Genomic DNA, 27193 nt, shown 5'->3' with positions numbered 1-27193 from the left:
ATGGCACGGAAGGTGAGATCATCATGCCCAAGATAGACACAGAAACTGGGATAATTGAAGATCCTCAGCAGCTAACACCCAATGATGTTATAGATGCCCTGAAGGAAAAGCAATGCCTTATGCGAAAAGAGGATACCAGGATTGAGTTCCTTCTACCCATGAAGGGTAAAGAAAGTGAGGCCATATGGGACCCGCAGCATCACATGGTCTTGGAGGACCAGCAGCATCTCATTTGTGATCTACAACTCATACTACCCATGGACAGTATCGAGGTGCTAAAAGTTGACCAGCATTTCATGGGAAAGGAAGGTTCAAAAGGTGACATGCTGAAGGACCAACAGCATTTCATGTCCAAGTGTGTAACGGAGAAAAAGCATCTCATACCCAAGGATGATGCCACGAGTGAGGATCAGAAGTGCTTTATTCCCAATCCCATGGAAACTAAACAGATCAGGGTCATGGAGAACCTGCAGCACCTCATGCCTAAACATAGTAAAATGAATGAAGTTCCAGGAGACCACCAGGACCTCAGGTGCAAGGACAGTACGAAGAGTGAGCTCCTCGTGCAGGAAGGTACCAGGAGTGAGTTCCTGAAGGACAATAAGTACTTCATTACCAAAGATGAAAGAGAGAGTGAGGTCCTTGTGGACCAACGTCCCCTCTTCTTCGAAGACGGCAGAGAGAGCACAAGCCTTGGGGACCAAAAACACCTCATGACAAAGTATAGTACGGAAAATAAGGTACTTTGGGAACAGCAGGACCTCATGACCAAGGATGGTACAAAGTGTGTGGTCCTGGAAGACCAACAGGTTCTCATGCCCCTGGATGTTACAGAGAGTGAGGTCCTGGGAGACGAGCAGCTGCTTATGCCAGTCGGTGGCAGATTGAATGAAGTCCTGGGGTACCAACAGCACTTATTGACAAAGGAAGATGCAGATAGTAAAGTTATCACGCCCATGAATGATACAGAGAATGAGGCCCAAGAGGACAAGCAGTATGCCATGCCCAAGGGCGACACAGAGACTGTGGTCCGGGGAGACGAGCAGGAAACCATGCCCAAAGTTGTTAAAAATAGTGAACTTGTTATGCATCAGGATGGTACAAAGAGTGGAGTCCCAAAGGACCAGATCCACCTAATGCCCAATGATTTCACAGAGAGTGAGGGTCTTGGAGTCCATCCTCACCTCATGCACAATGAGATTAAAGAGAGTGAACCACTCATGTCCAGTGATGTCACAGAGTGTGAAGTCCTGGAAGACCAGCAGCATATCAAGCCCAAGGAAATTACAAATTGTGATATTCTAGGTTATCAACAGCACCCTTTGTTCAAGAGTGATATAGAGAGTATGGGATTTGGGGATCACCAGAACATTATCACAAAGGATGCTACAGATACTGAAGGCCAGCAGCATCACCTGCCCAAAGATGGTACAGGCAATGAGGTTCTGGAAGACCAACAGAACTTCATAGACATGGAGGATACAGAGAGTGAGCTCCTTATACTCAATGATGCCACAGAGTATGAAGTCATGGAGAACCAGCAGCATCTCATGACCAGGGATGGTGTAGAGAGTGACGTCCTGGAAGACCAACGCCACCTTGTACCCAAGAAAATTAGAGAATATGAGGTCTTCGGGGACGAGCAGCAGTTTATGCTCAAGGAAGTTACAGACTGCAAGATCCTAAAGGATCAGCAGCACCTCATGCCCAAAGATGGTACAGGCAGTGAGGTTCTGGAAGACCAACAGAACTTCATGGACATGGAGGATACAGAGAGTCAGCTCCTCATTCTCAATGATGCCACGGAGCATGAAGCCATGGAGAACCAGCAGCATCCCATGACCAGGGATGGTGTAGAGAGTGACTTCCTGGAAGACCAATGCCACCTTGTACCAAAGAAAATGAGAGAATGTGAGGTCTTTCGGGACGAGCAGCTGTTTGTGCTCGAAGTAGTTCCAGACTGCGAGATTCTAAAGGATCAGCAGCACATCATGCCCAACGATGGTACAGGCAGTGATGCTCTGGATGACCAACAGAACTTCATGGACATGGAGGATACAGAGAGTGAGCTCCGTAAACTCAATGATGCCACAGAGTATGAAGTCGTGGAGAACCAGCAGCATCTCATGACCAGGGATGGTGTGGAGAGTGAGGTCCTGGAAGACCAACGCCACTATGTACCCAAGAAAATTAGAGAATGTGAGGACTTCGGGGACGAGCAGCAGTTTGTGCTCAAGGAAGTTTCAGACTGGGAGATTCTAAAGGATCAGCAGCACCTCATGCCCAACGATTGTACAGGCAGTGAGATTCTGGAAAACCAACAAAACTTCATGGATATGGGGGATACAGAGAGTGAGCTCCTCATTCTCAATGATGCCACAGAGCATGAAGTTATGGAGAACCAGCAGAATCTCATGACCAGGGATGGTGTAGAAAGTGACGTCCTGGAAGACCAACTCCATCTTGTACCAAAAAAAATTAGAGAATGTGAGATCTTTCGGGACAAGCAGCAGTTTGTGCTCGAAGAAGGTACAGACTGCAAGATTCTAAAGGATCAGCAGCACCTCATGCCCAACGATGGTACAGGCAGTGAGGTTCTGGAAGACCAACAGAACTTCATGGACATGAATCATACAGAGAGTGAGCTCCTTATACTCAATGATGCCACAGAGTATGAGGTCATGGAGAACCAGCAGCATCTTATGACCAGGGATGGTGTAGAGAGTGACGTCCTAGAAGACCAACGCCACCTTGTACCCAAGAAAATTAGAGAATGTGAGGACTTCGGGGACAAGCATCAGTTTGTGCTCAAGGAAGTTACAGACTGCGAAATTGTAAAGTATCAACAGAATCTCATGCCCAACGATGGTACAGGCAGTGAGGTTCTGGAAGACAAACAGAACTTCATGGACAAGAAGGATACAGAGAGTGAGCTCCTCATACTCAATAAGGCCACAGAGTATGAGTTCATGGAGAACCAGCAGCATCTCATGAACAGGGATGGTGTGGAGAGTGAGGTCCTGGAAGACCAACGCCAACTTGTGCCCAAGAAAATTAGAGAATGCGAGGACTTCGAGGACGAGCAGCAGTTTGTGCTCAATGAAGTTACAGACTGCGAGATTCTAAAGGATCAGCAGAATCTCATGCCCAACGATGGTACAGGCAGTGAGGTTCTGGAAGACCAACAAAACTTCATGGACATGGAGGATACAGAGAGTGAGCTCCTCATTCTCAATGATGCCACAGAGCATGAAGTTATGGAGAACCAGCAGAATCTCATGACCAGGGATGGTGTAGAGAGTGACGTCCTGGAAGACCAACTCCATCTTGTACCGAAGAAAATTAGAGAATGCGAGGTCTTTTGGGACGAGCAACAGTTTGTGCTCGAAGAAGGTACAGACTGCAAGATTCTAAAGGATCAGCAGCACCTCATGCCCAACGATGGTACAGGCAGTGAGGTTCTGGAAGACCAACAGAACTTCATGGACATGGAGCATTCAGAAAATGAGCTCCTTATACTCAATGATGCCACAGAGTATGAAGTCATGGAGAAGCAGCAGCATCTCATGACCAGGGATGGTGTGGAGAGTGATGTCCTGGAAGACCAATGCCACTTTGTACCCAAGCAAATTAGAGAATGTGAGGACTTCGGGGACGAGCAGCAGTTTGTGCTCAAGGAAGTTACAGACTGCGAAATTATAAAGTATCAGCAGCATCTCATGCCCAACGAAGGTACAGGCACTGAGGTTCTGGAAGACCAACAGGACTTCATGGACAAGGAGGATACAGAGAGTGAACTCCTCATACTCAATAATGCCACAGAGTATGAGTTCATGGAGAACCAGAAGAATCTCATGACCAGGGATGGTGTAGAGAGTGACGTCCGGGAAGACCAACGCCACCTTGTACCCAAGAAAATTAGAGAATGTGAGGTCTTTGGGGACGAGCAGCTGTTTGTGCTTGAAGAAGTTACAGGCTGCAAGATTCTAAAGGTTCAGCAGCACCTTTTGTTCAAGGGTGATACAGAAAGCATGGAATTTGGGAATCACCAGGATATCATGACCAAGGTTTGCCCAGACTCTGAATTCATGGAAGGCCAGCAATACCCTACGTCCAGTGATGGTGCAGAGAGGGAATTATTTGGCGTTGAGAAGCGCCTCATGACCAAGTGCAGAGAAAAGATTGAAGACCCGCAAGAGCAGCAACACTTTATACCCAATGATAGTAGGGAGAGTGATATCCAAGAAGCCCAACACGAGCTTCTCCTGCTCAAAGATTATTTAGTGAGTGACGTCCTTGGAGACGAGCAGCAATGCACTGACAAGCAGAAGGCAAAGAATGAGCTACTTCTACTTAAGAATGATAGAGAGAACGATACTCTGGAGAAGGACCAGATCCACATGAACAATACAGAAAGAGAGGTCATGAGACGGGGGCAACCTTTCATGTCTAAGGACAATGCAGTGAGTAAGGTCCTAACTTGCAAACAGAATCTCATCATCAAGGAAGGTACAGAGAGTGAGATTACAGAGAACAAGCAAAACCTCATACTCAAGGATGGTACAGAGAGTGAGGTTCTGGGATGCCAACAGAATTTAATGAGCAAGGAGGGTACAGAAAGTGATCTCTTCATACCTAATGATGTCATAGTGGATGAGGTCATGGAGGACCAGAACCATCTAATAAGCAGGGAAGATGCAGAGAAAGAGGTCCTGGAAGACCGTCGGCACCTTGAACCCAAGAGAGAAGGAGAAAGTGAGGTGTTGGATGACCAACAGTACGTCATGTCCCAGGATGCTACACACAAAGAGAGTGTTGGATTTGGGAACCCCCAGAACATTATGGCCATGAACACTGAAGTGCTGGAAGGCCAGCAGCACCTCATTCCCAATAATTGTACTGAGAGTGAGTTCTTAGGGGACCTGAAATATCTCGAGGACATTTTAAAGATTGAAGACTTGCAAGAGAAGCAGCAATGTGTATCCAGTGATGATAGAGAGAGTGATATCCAGAAGGTCCAACTACTTTTACCATCCAAAGAATATATAGAGAGTGATGTCCCTGTAGACGAGCAGCAACCCATAGCCAAGAACAATAGAAGTAATGAGTTAATCCGATCCACGACTGGCATAGAGATAGAGGTCCTGGACGAGAATCAACAGCTGTTCCCAAAAACGGATTCAGAAAGTGAGGTCTGGAGGGACCAGAAGAATTTCATGCCTAACAGCAGTACAGCAAGTATGAGCTTGGTGGACAAGCAGTACCTTATGATCAAGGATGGTAACGACACGGAGATCGTGGGAGTCCAGCAGCACTTCATGCCCAAAGAAAGTTCAGAGAGTCAGGTCCTGAAAGGCAATGAGCTCCTCTTTTCCAAGGATGCTGCAGAGAGTGAGGTCCTAGTGAGCCAGGAGAACCGCACACCCCTGGACAGCACAGAGACTGAGGTCCTGAAGGACCAGCAACACCTCATGCCCAGGGATGGCACAGACAGTGGTGTTGAGAAAAGTCAGAAGTACCTCATGTTTAGAAATGGCAGAGAAAGTGAGGCAATTATGGATCCAAAGACTCTGATGTCCATGGGCAGCACAGAGAGTGACGTCACTAGGGACCAGAATCATCTCATGGCCAAGGAGGGCTTGGAGCATGTGGTCTTGCAGAACCAGCAACAAGTCTTATGCAATGGAGGCATACAGACTACAGTCCTGGGGGACCAGCAGCGCCTCGTGTGTGGGAGTGATATAGAAAACGCGATTCTGGGGGACCAGCAGCAGCTCATGGTCTTCCTGCAGAAGTTGAAGGATGTCTTTGATGTTTGTGATGAGGACGCAGACGGCTTCATTCGTGTGGAACATTTCATTGCTCTGGGGCTGCAGTTTGGCCAAGGAGAAGAGGTGAGTGGTGATGTGAGGTCAGTGGAGGGTGAAATGTACAACCGCAGCGCACTGTCAATCTCACAGAACAATGTTATTTTGTACCCACGCTATGCTCCTTACCTCATTAATCGCAGAATATTTTCTATGGTTTTTGCTGCTCTACCGTAAAATGCCAGTGTATTGTCCATCATACCACCCATCCCCTGCGCTTGTGAACTAATACACACAAATATACACAAGCAAATTAATTTGACATATATTATGCTTCGTAAATCAGAACCACTAGCAAACCTACATTTGGCAAGATGTCCACAGATATCCTATCCCTTAGCAAGGAGGCGTATCTCAGCAGTCAGACCAGAAGTCATCCAATGCCTGCTGGCAAGTCACTACACAAACTAACAGAAGACGAGATTGTTTAAATAAGTTAAGCATATTTATATTGTTGTCGTTTATATTTCAGTTTCATCAAGTTGTTCTCAGGAAGCCATTAAAAACGCGTGACACACTACATTGCATTTATGACCATGTTAGATGTTTAAAGCAGCTTTTTTTGTTAATTTAGTGCAGGTTTAAAGCAACACATAGAATGACTACTATCACACATATAAATGTAGAGAGGGAACATTTAATGACACTTTTTCCCATTGTAAATCACATATATCCCTTTCACAAACAGCAGTGTAATTGAGCTCTAATTGAAAACATTTCGAAATGAAGGTTAACACTTTTACAGCTTGTACTTCTCTCTGACAATGACTGCATAATAAACTGCTGCTTGTAGTTTGCTTTTAAGAGTGGATGATGGCTATCAATCACACCCTGAGTATTAATCTCAAAAGGAGACATTCGACAGGCTAAACGCCCCCACTGTCATACCACACACAAGGGCATGAATACCAAGTCATTTGAAGTTAGAAGGTTATTCTGACGCTAGGAGGTAGCCATTTTGCTGTATGTCACACAGACACGAACATCACTTCTACAGGGCTTTGTCACAGTGCACCAGGTCTCGTGGTGCCTGAACTGCGAACAGGTGCTGCTCCTAACAGCCATTGCTGGAGCTGGCCCCATTCCTCACTCATTCGGGAGAGGGAAAGGGGTCTGTTTGTATGGTGTTGTTTTTCCTAGCCCACCTGTTATAGCCCTGTTCCTCCACCAGGCACTGGGAGACGGCAGCTGGGTTGCTGAATGGCACAACTATTAGGTGCACTTAAGATGTCGAGTGACACGTTTCCACGTTACAGAGTTTACTTTGACAGAAGCGCAACCCAGATCCACAGTGAAATTGCGCAGGTGATCCAAAATGACGTTTACGCAGAATGCCCTGTGTCTGGGCTTGTGCTTTGTAGTTGTATTTAACAAATCGGTCAATTTGTGAGAGTTGTGGCATTGGGCCTTTTTCGACCAGCGTTCCCGATGATAATGATTTGGTGATTGTTCCGTGAAAGAGTGAATTAGAGCATGTCTGTTCCTTTTTAACACACGGGAACGCGCTTTCAGGGGTACAGAGTGCACGCTGAAGTGCACGCGTTTTTTGGAAAGCTGGCATGTGAAAATCAGCGCCGAATATCTAAATAGCGTCATGGGATATGGTTGTTGTTGTCTTTCTGCGCTATTTAGTAAAAATCATGAGTAACGTCTGATACTTTAGTAAGTGGACTTCAAATTTTCATTTTCAACAGCTTTGTTTGGTGTGAAAACTAGGAAACCATCATTGGACAGTACAACCTGCACAGGCGAGGGAGAGGGCGCTTTACCTCTGTGCCATGTTGGGGGGTGTGCCATGTGTGGGGGGTTCAAAAATGATTGTAGCATTGGGCCCCACCAGTGCTAAAACCGGCCCAGGCTCAGCCACAGACACACACCAGGCAAACCAATTTTTTGTAAACCTAGGCAGGAGCGTAGCAGCCAGTGTTGCAGCAGGTGCAGCAGCACCGTGGCCTAGGGGCCTGAGGGGCCCCGCCACTGAAAACTGATTATTGCTGTCTTTTACAGTTCAAACTTTGGTGGGGGTGGATGGGGCATTTCCTTCCTTGCACCATGGTCCATGACACACTGATTGCACTACTTGGGTCCGTCACGTGACACATTTCACATGGGGGTAAAGAGACTTCATTTTCTTCATATTCCGATCCTGTTTAAGCAGGTAAATGGAATAGCGACCTCACCCCTAACTTATATGTATGCTTTAGTGTATGCTAATTGCTTATCCAGTTTATTCACACTGACTACCCGCCTCCATATACATACAATTAGAGACACTGGCATATTTGTACAGGAGGAAGTGCGTGACGTCTGGCTCCAAGCCATGCTTTTCTTTGAATCTGGAGACTCGTAGTCCTGTTTTATAATGCAGTAAACATGACTACAAGTTCCAGAATTCACTTGGAAGGGAGCAGCAAATCACCCGTGGGCCGTGGTAACTTGACAGGGCTGGTCATCGTGTACAAGGTACTGGCACACGAGGACACAAACACGTTGTATTAATGGAAGGATTTACCGCTCCTAATTTTTAGCACTTGTGTGTAGACTGGTTTCATTGAACTAAAAACGTATACTGCATACACTATTTGCCTTGGAATGTAACCTTTTTATTTTTCAGTTTGTAACAATCTTCTGAAATAACTTTTTTGTTTACATCCATTGTCAGACATTTTATTTTTGCAAATGTTATGGGTCACTGCAACACTCCTACATCCATGGGCCCCACTAGTTTTGGTTGGCAGTCCTGTGTTTGTGTCAGTAAAGAAAACAAAAGCAGTTGTTCAACCCGTCTGCAACCACGTAACCCTATTTAAACACCTCGAATCCAAAATACGAGTCATATTTTCACCAATACTTTTGTGTTACAAAGCATTTTATGGTCTTAAATCTGATAGTACCTTTCTCCATAATCATTAATCTGTGAGATAATGTTTGACACATTAATATTTTTTTTTATTTGTTCTTTAATACCTTATTTTTGCCCTTCGTGATTTTTTTAGTAAAGAAGTTCTGTATGCCCAGTTTCAAAAACATGTAATATCAATGTTTTGGTTAAATCCAGCATTCAATTTGAAACAGAATGTGGCAGAAAATGGGAAGGCAGAAACGTTGTACCTTTAATGTTTAATTGTGTGTGCGAATGTACATTGCTTTGAGGGTGGAAACCATGTACATAACAGTCATGAGTTTACAAAGGGAAGATATTCGCCTGGTGTATGCCCCATTAGACAACGGTGTTGCTTGAAGCTGACTGTCTTGCTTGAGCCCCTAGACATTTATGTTGCTGTGAAGTCAGCCATTTGACATGTAATGGTCCATAAAAAGTGAATGACTCTTAGGTAACCAAGTTCGGCCATGATTAGAATTTGGCTGCAGTCGTGTTTTGGGCATAAAATCCCGTTTGCACCCCAACAGGAAATAGAAATTGGGCGCAAATCGGGATTGATGCAGTATTTAAAACCTACACACAGTAGGTGGAATAGCAGTGATTATCGAAAATTTGCACATTTTGGAACCTTTGAATTCCTTCACAATTTATGAGTAATTCTACGTTCTAAGGCGCCAATCTTGGAATCAGTGTAAATCGCACAAATACATATTATGGTGCCCCGTGCAAATGTCAATTAGTGCATACTTTGCACCCATATTTTGAGACCCAATGAGGTCAGATGGAGAGGTAAGTTATGTTGAAGTAAACAAAAAAGTGATGGGTGGACTGCTTGAATTAAACTCAGGCACTAGTAATTACTTAGGGTCTCATCCCAGTCTTTCTTTTTCTTTGCCTACCATGTCACCCAAAACTAGACCCAGCCATTTCCAAAACAATCTTGCTCCGAGTCCAATAGGAACAGTCCAGCTTAAACTGCCAAGCTAGGTCCTCCCCGAACCAAACACAAGCAACCCAAGACCGGTTTCAACCTAGTTGGGCCTGTCCAGTCAGGTGCAGCTTGGTTCTAGTGACACAGTGTTAACCAACATGAGAGCAGCCCTAGGATTGGAGAGAGCGGCCTCTGTCATCGTTTACAAGAGCACTGGAGGATTTTGCTTTCTCTAACTCAGCTGTCTCAAGACAGCTGGTTTAAAGAGGTTTAAAGTGTGCATGTGTGGCTGGCTGTCGCAAGACAGCTAGCCAGAGACATGTGCACTTTAAACAAGTCCACAGGCAGCCCACCCTCCTCCTCCCTGCTGCTGCCACTCAGCAGGCCCCGTCCTGTCCTGAAACTTTGTTTAGGATGTGGTGATGAAAAATAAAATGATAATGAATTAATTTCATTGCCATTTTATTTCTCATCTCTGGGGCATTTCAGTGTGGTGAAGCTCCTCCGCTATAATGGAGGAGCCGCCATGGGTGGGCTGAGTTGAGCAAAGATTACAAGATATGACATTGTAACCAAACTTTGCTGAGTCGTGCTCATAAGAAAACAGAGCATGAGTCAGATGTCCCATTTTCGATGCATTAAGAATTCCAAACGTGATGCAAGGACAGCCACACTCCCCACCCACCACCCACGGTTACAAATGACACAACTCGGATTCATGGCACGAGGCTACTCGCCAACACACTAAAATCATGCCTCGGTGGGGGATAGGAGAGCTCATGCAATACACAATAAGACAGTGATTGGCACGTGCTGGGAAGTCACTAGCGAGTTGATCTAGGGAAGCAGAAAGGGTTGACTACAGGTGAGTGAGGCACTGTGACAAACTCCCTCACCTGCAAAATATCCAAATATGGGCTGAGAGGCTCAACACGCACCTGAGAGAGCGAGTTTCAAGAAGATTTAATTAGACAGGCATGCTTCAATTTCTTTGGAACTATTATCTTTATGAAACCCTGTATGAATATAACAGACACAACACATTCTTAAAAAAAGCATATGTTATATGTTGGACATTATGGTTGTATCCGACCACATGTTATGGGTTTGTGGGTCAAGCTCTCTGCAAAGCCAATTTATGTTATTATTATTATTATTAGTTAGCATTTTTAAGTGCATAGCTACCTGCAGGCATCCCAGCACTAGTGAAAGCAAGCAGATTTAGTTAGGGGTTCTAAGACATATTCTGGAATAGCCAGGTCTTCAATTGCTTCCGAAAGGAAAGATGATGGGCCGTTGATCGAAGATGACTAGGAAGGGTGTTCCATAATCTAGAGGCGTTGCAAGAGAAAGAGCGGCCCCCGGAGCGGGCTCTCTTAATTTTGGGTACAGATCCCAGAAACAAATTGGTTGAACGGAGATATCTTAAGGGGCGATAGAAGGTGATGAGGGAGTGATTGAATTTGGGACCTTTCCCCCAGAGGGTCTTATGAGCTATACATAATGATTTAAATATTATGCGTTCATTTATTGGTAGCCAGTGCAGTGTTTTAATAGCAGGCTTGGCAGAGTGAGTTTTGGGAGTATTGTGTAGCAGCCTGGCTGTGCAGTACTGCACGACTTGCAGTTTCCTTGTAGTGGATTTAGGGGCACCCAGGTAGAGGGAATTCCCATAGTCCAGGTGGGAGAGAACCAGCCCTGAACCATAACTCTCTGAGTGGGTAACGGAAGAAGTGGGAGAATTTTCTGAATCAGTCTGATGATACCAAAGCAGGTGGCTGCTAGGTTCACTGCTTGGTGCTTGAATTTGAGGGATCTATCCAACCAGACTACCAAGCTTTTGGTCTTGGGTTTAGGGGCTGGCTGAGGGCCAAGACAGTTGGGCCAGCCCAGTCCTGATGTGGAGATGGAGTGTTTGCCCAAGATCATTAGCTCGGTCTTGTCTCCATTGAGCTTGAGGCATGAATGGTCCATCTATTTGGCCACAGTTTCCAGACAGATTTCTAGGTTAGCTGGAAGGTTCTTCGGGTGTTTTAATGCTACCACTAGCTGTGTATCGTCAGCATATGTGATTATATGGATCCCATATGACAAGAGTTACTCAGCGAGAGGTTTGAAATAGACATTGAACAGAGTGGGGCTTAGTGTGGCACACATTTAGAAGTGTTGTTACCTTCAAATACCTGAAACGATCTGTCAAGTAAAAAGGACTTGATCGAGGCCATGACATCACCTGAGACTCCAACCATTCTACTCTGTCAAGAAGAATGTTATAGTTGACAGTGTCAAAGGCGGAGCTCAGGTCAAGGAGGATGATGGCCCACACTCCCCCCTGGTCGAGGACTTTCCTCGATTCCTCAACTACTGCTAGAAGAGCAGTTTCCATACCATGTTGTGGTCGGAATCCTGTCGGAGAGGTATGCAGTAGGGAATGAGTTTCTAAGAACTCAGATAGAATTCTATTGACAAATTTCTCTAATATTTTGCTTAACCTGGGGAGAAGCGGGACCGGGCGATAGATACACCATACCTCAGGGTTAAGATTATCATGGCATGTTTCCATGATGAAGGAACTTGACAAGTGGATATAGATACATTTAACACTTAAGACTTGGAGCATGGATTCCTCTACCTTACGAAGCATATGGAGAGGTGCAGGGTCGAGAAGGGAACCAGATTTGACCTGGGCATAGACTTGAGAAAGGGTGGCCAGATTCATAGTTGGAAGTTCCTCCAGTCGTGGTATGCTGCCAGATGGAGTATCCGCTTCCGAGACAGTGTAAACAGGGCAGAGGACCAGGGGGGAAGGTATTTGTATTCATCTAGAATTTTCTTGTTAAAGAATTCTGAAAGTTCCTTACAGCAGGATTGAGAAGAGTCAGGTGGTGTCTCAGGCGAAGGACACTTCGTAAGGTTTTTAGCTATCCGAAGGATTTCCCTGGGAGCGTTGGCAGTGGATGTAATTTTTTCTTCAAAGTACTGTGCTTGTGCTCTCTTTATTTCTGTTTGGTAAATTGTGATGGACTCTCTCTATTTCTGTTTTTTAAGGTGTTGTACTCTTTTCTCCAAGCTCTTTCTAATTATTTGCAATTTTGTTTAAGTTCCCAAAGTTTGGGTGAGTACCAAAGTGTTGTTTTCTCTTTAGGCTTTTTCTGGTTCAATTTGAGCAGTATAGTGGCATCCAAAGATGATTCAATCCAATGGTTCAATTAATCAGTGGCTATGTTGGGATTGGGGTCCAATAGAGGTCTAGTATTCGTCAGGGCTATTGTCCATAACTCTAATGAGAGGTTCGTCCAGGGACGTTCCCAGCTACTATAAGATTGGACGTTAGTGGGCTGTGGCGGTATATTTCATTTGATCGGGATTAAAAAATGATCTGACCAGTGCACCGGGATTGGATTGCCTACTGAGAGCTTTTTATTGTTTGAGAAGATTGGGTCCAGGATATGACCTTTACAATGTGTCGGACTAGCGACATTTTGGATCGGTTGGATAGACAATAAGTCTTGGGTAAGATCCAAGGCTTCAGATTTAATATAGTCCTCTAAGTGCAGGTTATAATCACCTAATAGGTTGATGTTGATCGAGGTACTTGATAATGTAGCAGCGGTATCTGTAATAGATTTAAGAAATTGCCCACTGGTGCCTGGGGGGCAATAGATGAGTATTCCTGATAGGGAAAGTGTGGCAGAGAAAGAGATTGCAAAGAGCATATTTTCGCAATCTTGAATGATGTCAGGCTCAATACGCCCCTTCAAGTGGTCCTTGAGAATGATGGTAATGCCTCCCCCTTTTCTACATTCCCTGTTTTTTCTCAGAATATGGTAACCAGGAGGAAGTGCTTGCACCAGATCGGGATCAGATTCCTCGTGGAGCCATGTTTCTCTTAAAAACAAAACATCGGGTTGTTCTCCATCAAGAAATATATTAATTTCAGAAGAGTGTTTAGGTAGGGACCTGCAATTGAGGAGAAATATTTTGTAAACCCTAGGGGTCTTCATTATAAGCTGTGCCCGTGGAACATTGTGGGAGCCAAAAGAACAATAAGTACATGGTGCGAGGCCATTGGTTAAACAAATGGAGTGTAGGCATATATCTTAGCAAAGAATCCGCAGTTGGTGGAGTTGTCAGGAGGAATATCTCAAAATATCTTAAGGGGAAGAGGCAGGAGTTTTGACCCTTGGTCCCAGATGGACATGGACAGATGCAGACAGGCTTGCCTTTGCGCACCTGCGGCGCGCCCGCTGCGCGCATCCGCGCTGCCACGCAACTTAAGTAACTGTTTGGGTGGAAATCTCTGGGCATCGGTGCTACAATTGTCAGGGCTCAATTGTGTTGTGGCATATTCCTCGCGAAAGACTTCACCCACGAGCCATTGTAAGGGTAAGTATAGAGGAAGATGGAGGATTGTGCCCTCATGATTTGTCAACATTAGTCCGAAAAGAAAATTCAAACGTTCTTTGAAAGTTTTATGTGCGTGGTTTTTATTTCATGTTACATCTGTGGAAAAAGGACAGCCGACATGTGTTTCGCCCTAATGGCCTATGGGCTGTGGGCTTTTTCAAGGCTGATAGGGTAGTGAAGGAGAAGAAAATGTGAGGACATTTAGCTGAGGGAGAAAGACCTAAAGAAGAGACAGGGGAGAATAGGGAATAAGCAGGGGAAAAGTTGTGGGGAGCAGAGCAGGGTAGAATAGAGAAACACAGAGAGATAAGAGAAGAGTAGGGTAAAGTTGGAAAAAGGGGAGGAAAACGCCAAGATGGAGGAGAGGGAAGGAAAAATGAAGAAAAAAAAAGAAACAGGAAAAAGGAAGAGAGGAAAAATATTAGAGCATATTGATTCAAAAGTAGATGGACACAGTGAGCCAGCGAATTACAATAGATCAATGTACAGTTATTTGAGTGTTGCATGGGGTAAGATTCAATCAACATGGAGTACACGAATGGCATATTAATGAGCAATTGCAGCATACAGTAGTTGGAACTGGTATTAGAGCAGTGCTTTGTGAGGGCGGGATGTCGTTGGCGTTGGCGCTGGAGAGTTCCTTTACGATGCTGAAGAGCTCTTTGCTGTCGTGTGCGTTGTTATCCAGGCGGTCTTTGAAGAAGGATCTATTGGCTAATCTGATGTGGTGATGATGTCTGCGGGTGGCGTCCTTGTGGGCTGTGTGGTTGTCCGGTGTCCGAAATGGCCAAAATAGTTAAAATAGTTAAAAGTATATTTTAAAAACGCCTCCCAATAAAATGCTCTGTGCAAAGTAGCAAAGTAGCTTGCTTGTCTGCTTACGTGTCGGTGTGTGTCCGCACTGCCAAGCGACTTAAGTAGTCCCCAGAAGTCAGCCTGCCTGCCCTATCCCCCGGAAATCGCCCGCCTCCTCTTGCCGGCTCCCTACACACAACTGGAAATTCAGTGGTGGACCCGGGAGTGAGCGCTAGACGGGAGCCTAAAAGGTGCAGTTAAACAATGGCTAAAATAGTTAAAATAGTTAAAAGTATATTTTAAAAATGCACCCCAATAAAATGCTATGTGCAAAGTAGCTTGCTTGTCTGCTTACACGTGCTAATAGTATGTAGTCGTAGCAGTAGTATGTACGTGAGAATATGTACGTGAGAATGTGTTGGATTCAAGCATATCAATAGGTTCCTGTACGGATCTCGGCACGAGGACACACAAGGGACTCCTCAATAAACTTTTTCCATCTGTGTTTTGCATCAATTAAACAATTTGTAACTGTGTTTGGAATTCCCAGATACAGCTACAAAAGTGGGGTTGTGTCTTACAACACAACAGCGGGAAAAGCAACAGATATAAGTTCCAAAGTGCAAGGACGTAGCTTCGAGAGAGGTGGAGGGCTGGATGTTGGAGTGTGACAGGCCTCCAAATAAATGCATTCTTTTCTTGGTAGTTGGGTCTGTGGGCACTGTAACAGGTCTGTTATCTCTGTGTTGGTATTTCACTTCCTGAGACAAGAAAAAATAGACAAAAAGGTGACCTTTGTTTCAACACCGGCTTCACTGTTTGTCCAAATTGTGTGCTCCTAGGTAAATAGTTTATTTCACAGAGCCTCCATTTTCTTTATTGTCACATATGACTGCACTTTTAAATATTTGAGGGTATGCGCTGTACAGTCACCTCTTATGTTTGCGTTTACTACAGTGTAATGTTGCTCCATCTATATAATATGAATCTATGCCGTGTTTACAGTTTACATGACTACTGACTTGCCTCTTAGTTCACCAATACCGTTGGACTTGGGGGGTGAATCATGAATGTTTCTAAAAACTATCACTATCATGTTTAATAAATGTCTCTATATGCAATCATATAATCTAATGAACTAAGGTAAAACGGTTCTGCATGTTTCAGGAATACCCTTACACTTCTGCATGTTAAAGACACACACTTTAAAAAAAGGTTGAAGATATTGTATCATATTTTCACATTGTTTATTGCATGATATACATGGCAAAAGTTTGCACCGCTCAGCTCATGCAGACTTCTACAGCCAAGCTAGACCCATGGCTCGGCTCACCCTAATAATGTGCCTGTGACCCTCATCTGGTTGTAACTCGGGCTTAGTAATGGGGCCGTCAGTCACTTGCTAAAGTGATTTGTAAAACGCAAAGGGTAGAACCATGGATCCCAGCCCACATGAACTGATTTGACAACTCTATCATCAAAGCTTCTTGTAGCAGAGATGAAGAAGAGTATGTGCTCTGAAAATACATTTAATATAAGTGATCCCATGGCAAGGGCTCCAGGCAGTTCGTTTTACATGAATGTACTCATGAGTTACCAGGGAGAACCGCCAAACACGTCTGATGGGCAGGGGTGTAGCTTCATTGTGGGTGTTTGGGGTGTGATCATAACCCATTTTAAAGTACGATTATAGCACTGTCTTTGTATGAACTTGGGTTCTTTTTTTTAAAAAACTTTGTTCTGTGTACACATGAGCTATATGGTTTTAACATTTTGTTATGGTTTTTAGTAATCAAACAATAAACTTTGAATTGGAATTCTGTAGTAATATTTTGCAGAAGTAACACCATAATTGCAAGGAACTACTGGTGTCCGTGGAGGATTTGTTGAAATGATGATGAAAAGCCTGCTGTTAATTTCTGTGTCTTTCTTTAGTTACTTTGCGCTGCATTTTACCTAGTGTCAACATTACCAGTAATTGCCATGAGTTGTCCCGGTAACCATATCAGTGATCACAAGTTTTGTATTGGTATTCTGATTTACCTTTCTAGCTTATGATGACTTCAAATGAAAGCATTTATGCTGACTTGTGGAATATCAGAGTCAGAGTCCCATCTGATGTTTGATTGACAAGTCACTCAGCCAGAACCACGCATCAGCATTCCCGGGCTCAGCTATTCAGACGAGTGACTCCTGCCAAGTGGGTGACTCATGGCGTTTACATATCTGGCCTGTAATCGGTTTCAAATGTGTAAAGGCTGGCAGAAACCCGGGCAGCGCTGGGAACAGACTGTTTGTAAATGGCTCATGAGAAGCATGTGTCACTGACTGCGTAGGGGCATAGAGACAGCCTCCATATGGTCTATTGCGACTTGGAAGATGCCATTGGAAGAAAACAGATACATACAATTCAAGATTGTTCTACAAAAGGGTTTTTTCAAGAAGCGGCAATCAGTCAGTCGATGCCATGTGGTATGAGTAAAGCTGGCAAACAGAAATATGTTCTATGTCTAAATCTGAATGTGGCTCACACACACACAAACCTTTTTCCTCCTCTATCCTTCTGCTATCATTCCAAATCGAAATAACTGACTAACCTATCCACTACTTAAAATGTACTTGCATGTTTCACTATACTAATTCAACACTAATACTCTATGGGTCCCGGAGTAGCGTGCTACTCGCCGAAAAAGCGCTTTGACGCCTCGTCAGGGGTAGTAAGCGCTATATAAATGCAATTACAATACAATACAATACACACACACACACACACTCTCTCTCTCTCTCTCTCTCTCTCTCTCTCTCTCTCATTGCTAAAGCAGATTGCATAAAATAAGCAACCAAAAAAATAAAGATAACAACCTTAAAGAACCCTTATTAAAATGGTTATTGGTAAATCGCTAAGATCGAAACGCTTTCTCATTCGCGCAATAAAAAGTCCAACACAAACATTACTCTCACACCCACTTCTCATCACAAATGTGTGTTCATGCCTTTTAGAGTAATAGCCCAGGTGCAAAATCAGATTGTGGCAATATTTCTCAATCATTTCTGGAAGGGGGGCAACCAAACACAGACACCGAGCGAAAGGGTAAACAGGAAACAACACAGTGCTCCTCTGTAGCTGCAGAAGGGCCGCTGCAGACTCTCGCATGTGTGGATGGTAAGGCTACCCACATTCAAAACACAAGGACCACCTGTGCGTGCACTCGACCCTTCACTCAAACCTCCACCAGTAAAAAGAAGCTGAAATGTTGATCAGCACTTAGACATGAAAAATAAGCTGTTTGGGTGTAATACAATAGAGAATAAAAGAGCTTGTGAAATATCAGGGCACTCTTGCCAACAAAGAAAGCAGTCAAAATACAGAGTTGTTTAAAGTCTTCCTGTATCAAAGTCATTAAAATGCATGCATCTGGTCTCTGTTTCATTAGAGAAACACTATTGATTGCCTCGGTGATGAAAAAATAGCTGGTAACATGGAAGGCATCCATAAAAAGAATAACGTGGGAGGTTCCTAACGTAGCTTTAGCAGGTTTTTAGGTTTGGCTACAAACCGTTTTATGTTTTTTTGGGGATGGCCTTTTGTTATCAATTCTGCAAAATAAAAAAAACTGTGGGCTTTGCATTTGACTGTGAGCAGTGTTTCGCTCTTACTACATGCTCTTTCGTGTTTGGTGTGTCATTCTTCTTTCTGTGGAGTACTTGCACTCTTTATTCCTTACATGTAATCTATGCCTGCTACCAATATTACCATAATTGTTGCCATGACCGCCACCATCAGTGCCATTAACATTACAACCATCACCTACATTACCAAGACCAGGAGCCTGATCACCACCACCACCACCACCATTACTACCACTGTCATAATTTCCTCGCAGGATGACTCTGGTGAAAAAACAGACAAAGGGCTTGGCCTCTCCCGCTTCCACTGCTCGACAGTGGTTGAGGGTGCAGGGGTTGATAACAGCTATAGTCATGATTGTTCCTTGGGCCCGGTTACACTTATACCCCCTGGTGAATCACATCCTGAGCTGTTGGTGTCAGAGGTCTCAGGATTATGAGCAGTTGATTCCGGGGGGTCTGGGGTCTCCCTGGAGTTGGCCTGATGGTTGGATGTGCGGAATCTCATGAAGGGTTCTCCGTATGTGCCCCAAAAAAGGTAGGTTCTGATGACGGATGCCAGCTAGCTGGATTGGGGGTGGGGGGGGGGTTATTGCTCAAGATTCAGTTCAGGGGATCTGGTCGGTCCAGGAGGCTCGGATGTCTTCCAGCTGGAGGGAGTTGAAGTCTGTACAGTTGGCCTTGGTTCATTTACTTCCTTAGGTCCTGCAATAGGATGTTCTGTTGCGGACGGACAACTCAATGGTGGGGTTATGTCAACCACCAGGGGAGTGCAAAAGTGGCTACGCTGAACTTGTTAGCTCAGCAGATTTACCAGTGGGCCGAAATTAATTTGTTGTCACTGAGGGCATTGCATCTGCATGGGGTGTTGAACTGGGAAGATGATCGTTTGAGCAGGCTGTTTCCCTCCCTGTTGGAAATGTGTTTGGCTCACAAGGTGTTTGGGGTGCTCATGTGGAAGTTTGGGGAGCCAGAGGTGGACCTGTTTGAAACCCCAGAGAATGCCGTGGAGGAGAGGTTTGGGTCTCTGTGCCCATCGGACACTGTTCGGAGGGTGGATGCTCTGTCCTTTCAGTGGGGGAAGGGGTTGATGTATGCCTTTCCTCCGATTGCTTTATTTCAGAGGGTTCTTTTGAAGGTCAAGTTGGACAGGACCTCAGTGATCCTGGTAGCACCGGTCTGGAGCAGGGGCCTTCATTTCAACTGTTGTAACAGTTGGCAGTGGGGCCTTACTGATATCTTCCTGTGGACCCCTGTCCTCTGTCGTTTCCGGGTTTTTCTCAGGAGTGTCTAGTGTGGTTGCAAAGGGCAAGCTGGCTGTTGAAAGGATGAACCTGGTGGCTCTCGGTTGCTCTCCTGAGGTGGCTCTCTTTATTCAGCAGGCTCGTAGACCTTCTACCCTTAAATCTTATGCCAGGCATTGGGTGTCTTTTCAGGGTTGGTGTGCTGATAAAGGCTGGTCTGCCTTGACTGTGGCTCCTGTGCATGTTTTGGACTTTATTAAGGATAGTTTTGAATTTGTCTTAGAGGTTTCCTCTTTGAGCGCTCCGTGGGCAGTTGTGAGGGCTTTTCGGGGTCCTGCCTGTGAGGCAGTTGTGCCTTTGGTGTCCAGGCTGTTGAAGAGTTGTTTTCTCAAGAAGCCTGTTGTCCTTGTCTCTGGGTTGGGATCTCCAGTTGGTGTTGAGGGTAGTACAGTCTGCTCCATTTGAGCCACTGGAGGAGGTTTCCCAGAGGTTTCTGACTATCAAGGTGGTTTTCTTGGTGGCTATTACCTCGCCAAGAAGGGTGGGGAATTGGGCTTGTTGCTTTGTTCAGAGCCTTTTTTGAAGTGCTATCCCGATCGGATGGTTCTCTGGCCTGACTGTTCTTTTGTGCCTAAGGTTCCCTCCTCTTTTCACTGCTCGGAGGAGCTGGTGTTGCAGGTTTTGCGTCCTGATCCTCAGTCTGAGGATGAGGAGCGGCTGCACTGTTTGGATGTTAAGCGAGCACTTGGGGTGTATATGGTTCCTACCTGCCCATTTCGTAATGTGGATTCCCTTTTTGTTACTTTTGGCCTGGCGGGTCAAGCTCTAAAGCCTTGTATATATATGCATATATATATATATATATATATATACAGCTCCAGCACACCAGACTGCCGCACACAAGAACGGGTGCATGTCAAGCGGGGGTGTACCCGTCCATAAATATATATATATATATATATATATGCACAGTGAAACTCCGACCACTTCCAACATCCGCTGGCAAAGAAGGAGACTCGGACCACACAGCTTTTCAGGCGAGTTATTCTTTTATTCAGTAAATCACAGCCTGCAACGACGCGTTTCGGGCCAACCAGACCCTTGATCACATCCCTATATAAATATATCACACACATACATTTATATATATATTGTTTTATTATTATTATTGCAGCCCCTGATGTTTACATCAGGGGCTGAAATATAAAAATACCATCAATTTTCAAATGTGAACGGAGATCTGTTCTCCCTCGCATCTCTGCTTACCCAGCTCTTTTACTATGATTCGCAAACCTGATATCCTCTTTCTAATATTAATGTAGCAGGAGTCTTTACATTTTGAGGCGTGGTGAATTAGATCTGTTGCAGCGCGCATATATTTTAAGGTCAGAAACCAGTCACTGGGTTTACACGGTGACTAATTTATAAACTGAAAATTAAACATCAGGCCCATTGTGTGTGTCAGATGATAAATGCGAAGCTAGTGTTTTTTTTATTAGCGTCCATGTTATGGATCAGTGACATTTCTGGTCAATATGCTATCAGCAAGATCCAATAAAAACAATCTCCAGGTGCCTTTAAAGGCAAATAACAAGAAGCTTAAAATATAGCTTTTTTAAAGGATGGGGACAGGCTTTGTAAACTGGAGTAATGTACGGAGAATTGAGCCACAGAAGAGTGGAGTGGTATAAATAGAAACAACTCATTTCCAGCAGGAAATCTTTCAACTATAATGCCTGTTGTCATGGAAACAACTTCTTCTTTCAGCACACGTCCTTTCTCTCGTGATCCTAGTGAGACGGCATTCTGCGAAGGGTGCTGCATAAATAGGGCCTGGTTCTCAACCCAAAATCAGCCAGCTTAAAGGTTACTGTCCTAAAACGACGAATGTGTTGCGCCATTAAGGTCCAGCCTAATTTATTCTAAATAATGTAACGTTTCCAATCGAAATTTAATGTTCGCGCGTTTTAACCCTATCCTATTTCCATTTAATAGATCTGTAATAATGGTATCAGCTTTTAAACCTTGATGATGAAACCCGTTCTCCTCTACTACTGTACTGGGTGTGCAGTGTGCGCTGAGGTGTATTTTTTATTAATTCAATGCATCGCGTAGAGAAATCTTTCTACAACTGCCTGGTTGCTCATCCCTGTTACCCATTGGTCCACGACGCGAGTGGTTCTGCAACAGCAGCCACTGAGAAGGATGATGTGCTGCATTAAGTTTGCAGATTCTGCTCCTTGTCGCCCCCCAAATGATACCTGCCACCACAGTGGTTTGTGCAAATATGGATCCTAAGTTCTGTGCCTCAGTTCTAAGGAATAGATTTTAGAAATGTCGGAGCTTCTCTAAACACCCATCTACGGCATTTGAGTGAAGCCTTTGCAATAGAAGAAGCACCCTTGAGCTGGGTGGAGTGCTGTCAGTGCATGGGTGCAGCATTTTTTTTGCCCCGAGTACTTGCAAAAGTTAAGTTAATGGCATTGTGCGGCATGATGAAGAGGCAATGGGTATAGAGAAGCTGTTCTATGCTGTCCTATCCACCCGTCTGTTGGTCTGTGGCCACCTGTCCCGTGTCCACCACCTCTTGGCCTTTGGCCATAAGTTCCGTGTCCACCACCTCTTGGTCTTTGGCCCCCTGTCCTGTGCCCACCACCTCTTGGTCTTTGGCCCCCTGTCCTGTGCCCACCACCTCTTGGTCTTTGGCCACCTGTTCCGTGTCCACCACCTCTTGGTCTTTGGGCACCTGTCCCGTGTCCACCACCTCTTGGTCTTTGGCTGCCTTCCAGTGTCCACCACCTCTTGGTCTTTGGTCACCTGTCCCGTGTCCACCACCTCTTGGTCTTTGACCACCTGTCCCTTGTCCACCACCTCTTAGGCTTTTGCCACCTGTCCTGTGTCCACCACCTCTTGGTCTTTGGTCACATGCCCTGGACCTCCAAACCTCCTTTCCTTTGACTGCTTGTGCTGATGTCTCCACTTGCCACTGGCCACCTGGGCGCTGGATCTGGGCCGAGTGCACTAACTGGGTTATGGTGTGAGTTCCTGGCATATGCTGTGGATATATGTGGCCTACAGTGGAGATGCATGTCATAGGACAGTAATCCCTTGTATATGCCTGAAATATTAGGCATGTGATGCCAAGAACTGGCCTTTATTGGTAAACACCTATTATATACGACTGAGATACCAGTTATATTATTGATATACCTGTCAAATAATATTGATAGATGACAACATGTGGTCTATTCCTGACACATTAGTCGATCTATGGCATTTGATAGTAACATTTCATGTAATCAACTATGACAATTCAAAACATGTACCGTTATCTAGAAAGCCAGATACAATTTTTGATGGAATGAAAAAACTGGGTTGGCAATCATAGTGTGCATAATTGGAGCAGAGTGAACCTGTAAATACAGTTTTCTGATCACCGGATAGAAACTGTCATGGAGCAGTGTTTTACCTGGGGCAATGCATTGCATAGGTCTATAATACAGAGCAAGGGTATATGAGAGAGTGCATCAGCAGGCGAGGGGGAATGTGACCATATAAATATATTTCCTAAATATAATTGTGGCACATGGTCATCCAAGACTGTGCTTGAGAACACAATCTTGACTGTGCATATGGGGGCATTAGTAAATTAAAGTACTCGAAAAATATGAATATTTATAATAGGGAACACATTCTAAAAAATGAAAGACGAGTTGAGTACTAAACTGATGTATTGACTGAAACTGACAAAATTATATTGTGGAGCAAAGCTACGGAATGTCTAGAAAATGCCACGCTATAATATAGGTGCAAAACACTATTCCAAACAATTGAAAAGCTGATATTTGGGGACAAAATGAGGCTATGTAATGAACACGATGGACTGATATTCCGACACTGTAAGAAACGTTATCTACTGTGCATGTTCTCCACTTTTATAAGTTTGAAACTATGGATTTTTAACATCTTCTCGGCGCAGATGGGTGACAAACAAAGTCTAGCCAGGTATTCTCTCAACACTGCATAGTTTCTTCCGTCAATATAGCTCCTACTGCAGGAGGTTTCTTCTGATACTCACAAGGCACTAACTAGCACGTCACTAAGATCTGTCAAAATATTAATACCTCGCTCTGAGAGACGGTAGTATCCGCACATGACAGCTTGCCCAAAACCGCGGAGGGGTCAAACCTAGGTGCAGGATTAATTACCCCACAGCTTCTTACTTTCAGTCACTTTATATGCTGGCTGCTGAGCTGAAAATTTGACAGCTTTTGCAACAGATGTCATTTCTCCGATAAAAGTCATCTCACCGCTGGTGTGCATCGTTGGTTCAGAAATTGTTGCGTGTTCCTCCTCGCACCTCCACTAATGTAGTTACAGCCTATTGTGTTTTAAGCTGTGTTGATAATTCTGTTTGGTTATTGGAGGTCTCAACTGGAGAAAGATGTTTGAATGGTCCGGAAGGCTGGGCGCGATAACCCAGCAAATAAGTATCTGGAGAGGTTCCAAAGATAGCCACAATATATATGTATAGCGGAAGGGTAAAACGTAGCAGAGATAATTTACATATTTGTTAGTTGTTGGGAAATCCTGATTGGGGTTGGTGGCTGAGCGAGCCTGTTTCCAGTTGTCAGTGGGCGCTATGAGAATAAACCAGGTAGATGGCCCAGGCTCTGGCAGCACTTCCTGTGACGTAAGGCAGTACAAGAGAAGGAGGAGAAAATGGTCACATTCACCAGGGGTATTGGTAGGGACAGCATGGGGAATCAAGTTATGGAAAAATACAATTGGGCATATCTTTGTTTTTATTGTTAGCAGTTTGTTACAATGTGTACAGGGCCACAGGTATGCCAGAGTGGTTTACAAAAATTATTTAAAAAACTGCTCATACATAACACCAGAGCTAACAAGAGACCAGAAAAACATTGTGTGGACTGAACATTAATTTGAATAGTTGCTTAACTACAATAACAGTATGTAGATATTCATGATTATAAATGTGATCATAGATGCAGTCAGCCTCATTGTGATAAAATTTGCTCAGGACAATCTTAAGGCACTGTCAGGCATTACATACTGCCATAACAAATTAGCTTAGGAAACAAGTGTTCTCTAACGCTTTTATGTAGGCCTACAGATGGAAGTGCAGTAAGACCTCCTGGTGAATCCGACCAACAAACCTCCTGTCTGTAGAACACAATATGTTAAAACAAGTGGTGGCGGTGGTAATGATAAAGGTGATAGTGGTGGCATTGGTGGTGATGGTGATGGTGGTGATGTTGGTGATGGTGGTGGTGATCGTGATGGCGGTGGTGGTGGGGATGGAACTAGTGGAGGTGGTGGGAATGGTGATGGAAATAACCAGTTACTTAGTGGTTACCAGTACAGCGAGGAAGAAGGCAGCCCATGGATGCTGCCATAAAGATGTAAGTGCTTTTAACTTTATTTTTTATTACTGTTATCTTACTTCTTAATAGGGGGGCTGGAGGCAGTGGCTGACCAACTCCGCTCCGCTATAGAATGTGGAGAAGGCAAGTCTCCGCACACTCCACGGGCTGAGCGGAGGTCTCCGCCCGGGGTTAATAATGGGACACAAAGGTGTGAGGAGCACTCCAAGTGGCGACCCTGCAGATCTCCGCAATAGAGGCCCCCTGCAAACAAGCCCAGGAAGCAGTAATCCCTGACTTGACCAACCCTGTACAGACCGAGGAACAGGAACCCCACAGGAGTCATAAGCCTCCAGGATAGCCCCACCCAGCCACCTAATGAGAGTATACCCACCGCTGTGAGTGTCCCACAGCGGCAGGCGAGGGGACATAGAGTCGCAGTAACTACAGGTTTCATTTGATTTTAGCGATGGGTGCGCCATGAACATTGCAATTGTCAACAAACAACAGAAATGGAGACGCCCCATTGCTTGCCTCGCATTGGCCAAGGATTCACCTATCGAATGACAGGACTGTTTAAAAGACTGTGCTCTTACATCGACGGCTTTTCCGCACTGATGAAGGCAGAAGCCAGAAATGCGTCTGCGGATACTACAAAGCCTACATATGCCCCAAGTGTGCACCGAACCTCCGTGTTTGCTGTTTTACAAAGCGGTTCCATCTCCGCTTCTCGGTTGCACCCGCCGTGAGTTCGGCTGGCCCCAGGTGGAATGGTGTTTTTGAATTAAATTTGGGCTGCCTGAAACGCCGCTAACAGATTCTGTCAACCAAGTTAGGTTGTTGCTTATACAAAGCGAGAGTGTTTCACCATATGTGGGACACACACAGGTGTACAGCGGCAGGCGAGGGGACATAGAGTCGCAGTAACTACAGATGTCATTTGATTTCAGCGATGGGTGCGCCATGAACATTGCAACTGGCAACAAACAACAGAAATGGAGATGCCCCACTGCTGGCCTCGCATTGGCCAAGGATTCACCTATCGAATGGCAGGACTGTTTAAAAGACTGTGCTCTTACATCGACGGCTTTTCCGCACTGATGAAGGCAGAAGCCAGAAACGCGTCTGCGGATACTATAAAGCCTACATATGCCCCAAGTGTGCAGCGAACCTCCGTGTTTGCTGTTTTACAAAGCGGTTCCACCTCCGCTTCTCGGTTGCACCCGCCATGAGTTCGGCTGGCCCCAGGTGGAATGGTGTTTTTGAATTAAATTTGGGCTGCCTGAAACGCCGCTAACAGATTCTGTCAACCAAGTTAGGTTGTTGCTTATACAAAGAGAGAGTGTTTCACCATATGTGGGACACTCACAGGTGTACAGCGGCAGGCGAGGGGACATAGAGTCGCAGTAACTACAGGTGTCATTTGATTTTAGTGATGGGTGCCCCATGAAAATTGCAATTGGCAACAAACAACAGAAGTGGAGACGCCCCATTGCTGGCCTCGCATTGGCCAAGGATTCACCTATCGAATGGCAGGACTGTTTAAAAGACTGTGCTCTTACATCGACGGCTTTTCCGCAATGATGAAGGCAGAAGCCAGAAACGCGTCCGCGGATACTACAAAGCCTACATATGCCCCAAGTGTGCACCGAACCTCCGTGTTTGCTGTTTTACAAAGCGGTTCCACCTCTGCTTTTCGGTTGCACCCGCCGTGAGTTCGGCTGGCCCCAGGTGGAATGGTGTTTTTGAAATATATATATATATATATATATATATTTTTTTTTTTTGGGGCACCCGGAATACAGTGGAGCGACGGCGGTGACAAGTAACTGTGCTCTAAACTAATATGGCCGTTCGCCCCGAGGCAGATTAAGTAATGAAACGCGGGAGCATTTGGATGGCATGCTGAACCGCGGATTCCGAACAAAATACAAAGGCGTAACTGACTGAGTCTGCCGTGTGGAGACCGGGAACGTCGGCTGACGAGAACCGAGTAACCCGCAGCTGGTCCGGTGAGTGAAACGTCGAACCGCATTTGCAACAGTAATACT

The 27193-nt window shown here is 45.0% G+C and overlaps 1 protein-coding gene across 1 annotated transcript in view; it reads left to right on the top strand.

The window, feature by feature from the left end:
* The first annotated feature begins 488 nt into the window (after positions 1 to 488).
* Positions 489 to 27193, top strand: part of RAB11FIP4 (RAB11 family interacting protein 4) — a 1218119-nt gene continuing 1191414 nt past the window's right edge. Inside the window, exons 1-5 of the mRNA XM_078654398.1 lie at positions 489 to 1577; positions 1629 to 2010; positions 2197 to 2882; positions 3069 to 3617; positions 3849 to 5894. Coding sequence (XP_078510524.1) covers positions 498 to 1577; positions 1629 to 2010; positions 2197 to 2882; positions 3069 to 3617; positions 3849 to 5894 — 4743 coding nt within the window. The 5' untranslated portion in view covers positions 489 to 497. The remainder of the gene's footprint in view (positions 1578 to 1628; positions 2011 to 2196; positions 2883 to 3068; positions 3618 to 3848; positions 5895 to 27193) is intronic.

The sequence above is a fragment of the Lissotriton helveticus genome, chromosome 7, assembly GCF_964261635.1.
Source record: "Lissotriton helveticus chromosome 7, aLisHel1.1, whole genome shotgun sequence".
Classification (NCBI taxonomy): Eukaryota; Metazoa; Chordata; class Amphibia; order Caudata; family Salamandridae; genus Lissotriton; species Lissotriton helveticus.
Note: the sequence above shows the minus strand (reverse complement) of the source record. Positions and strands in the feature narration are given on the sequence as shown.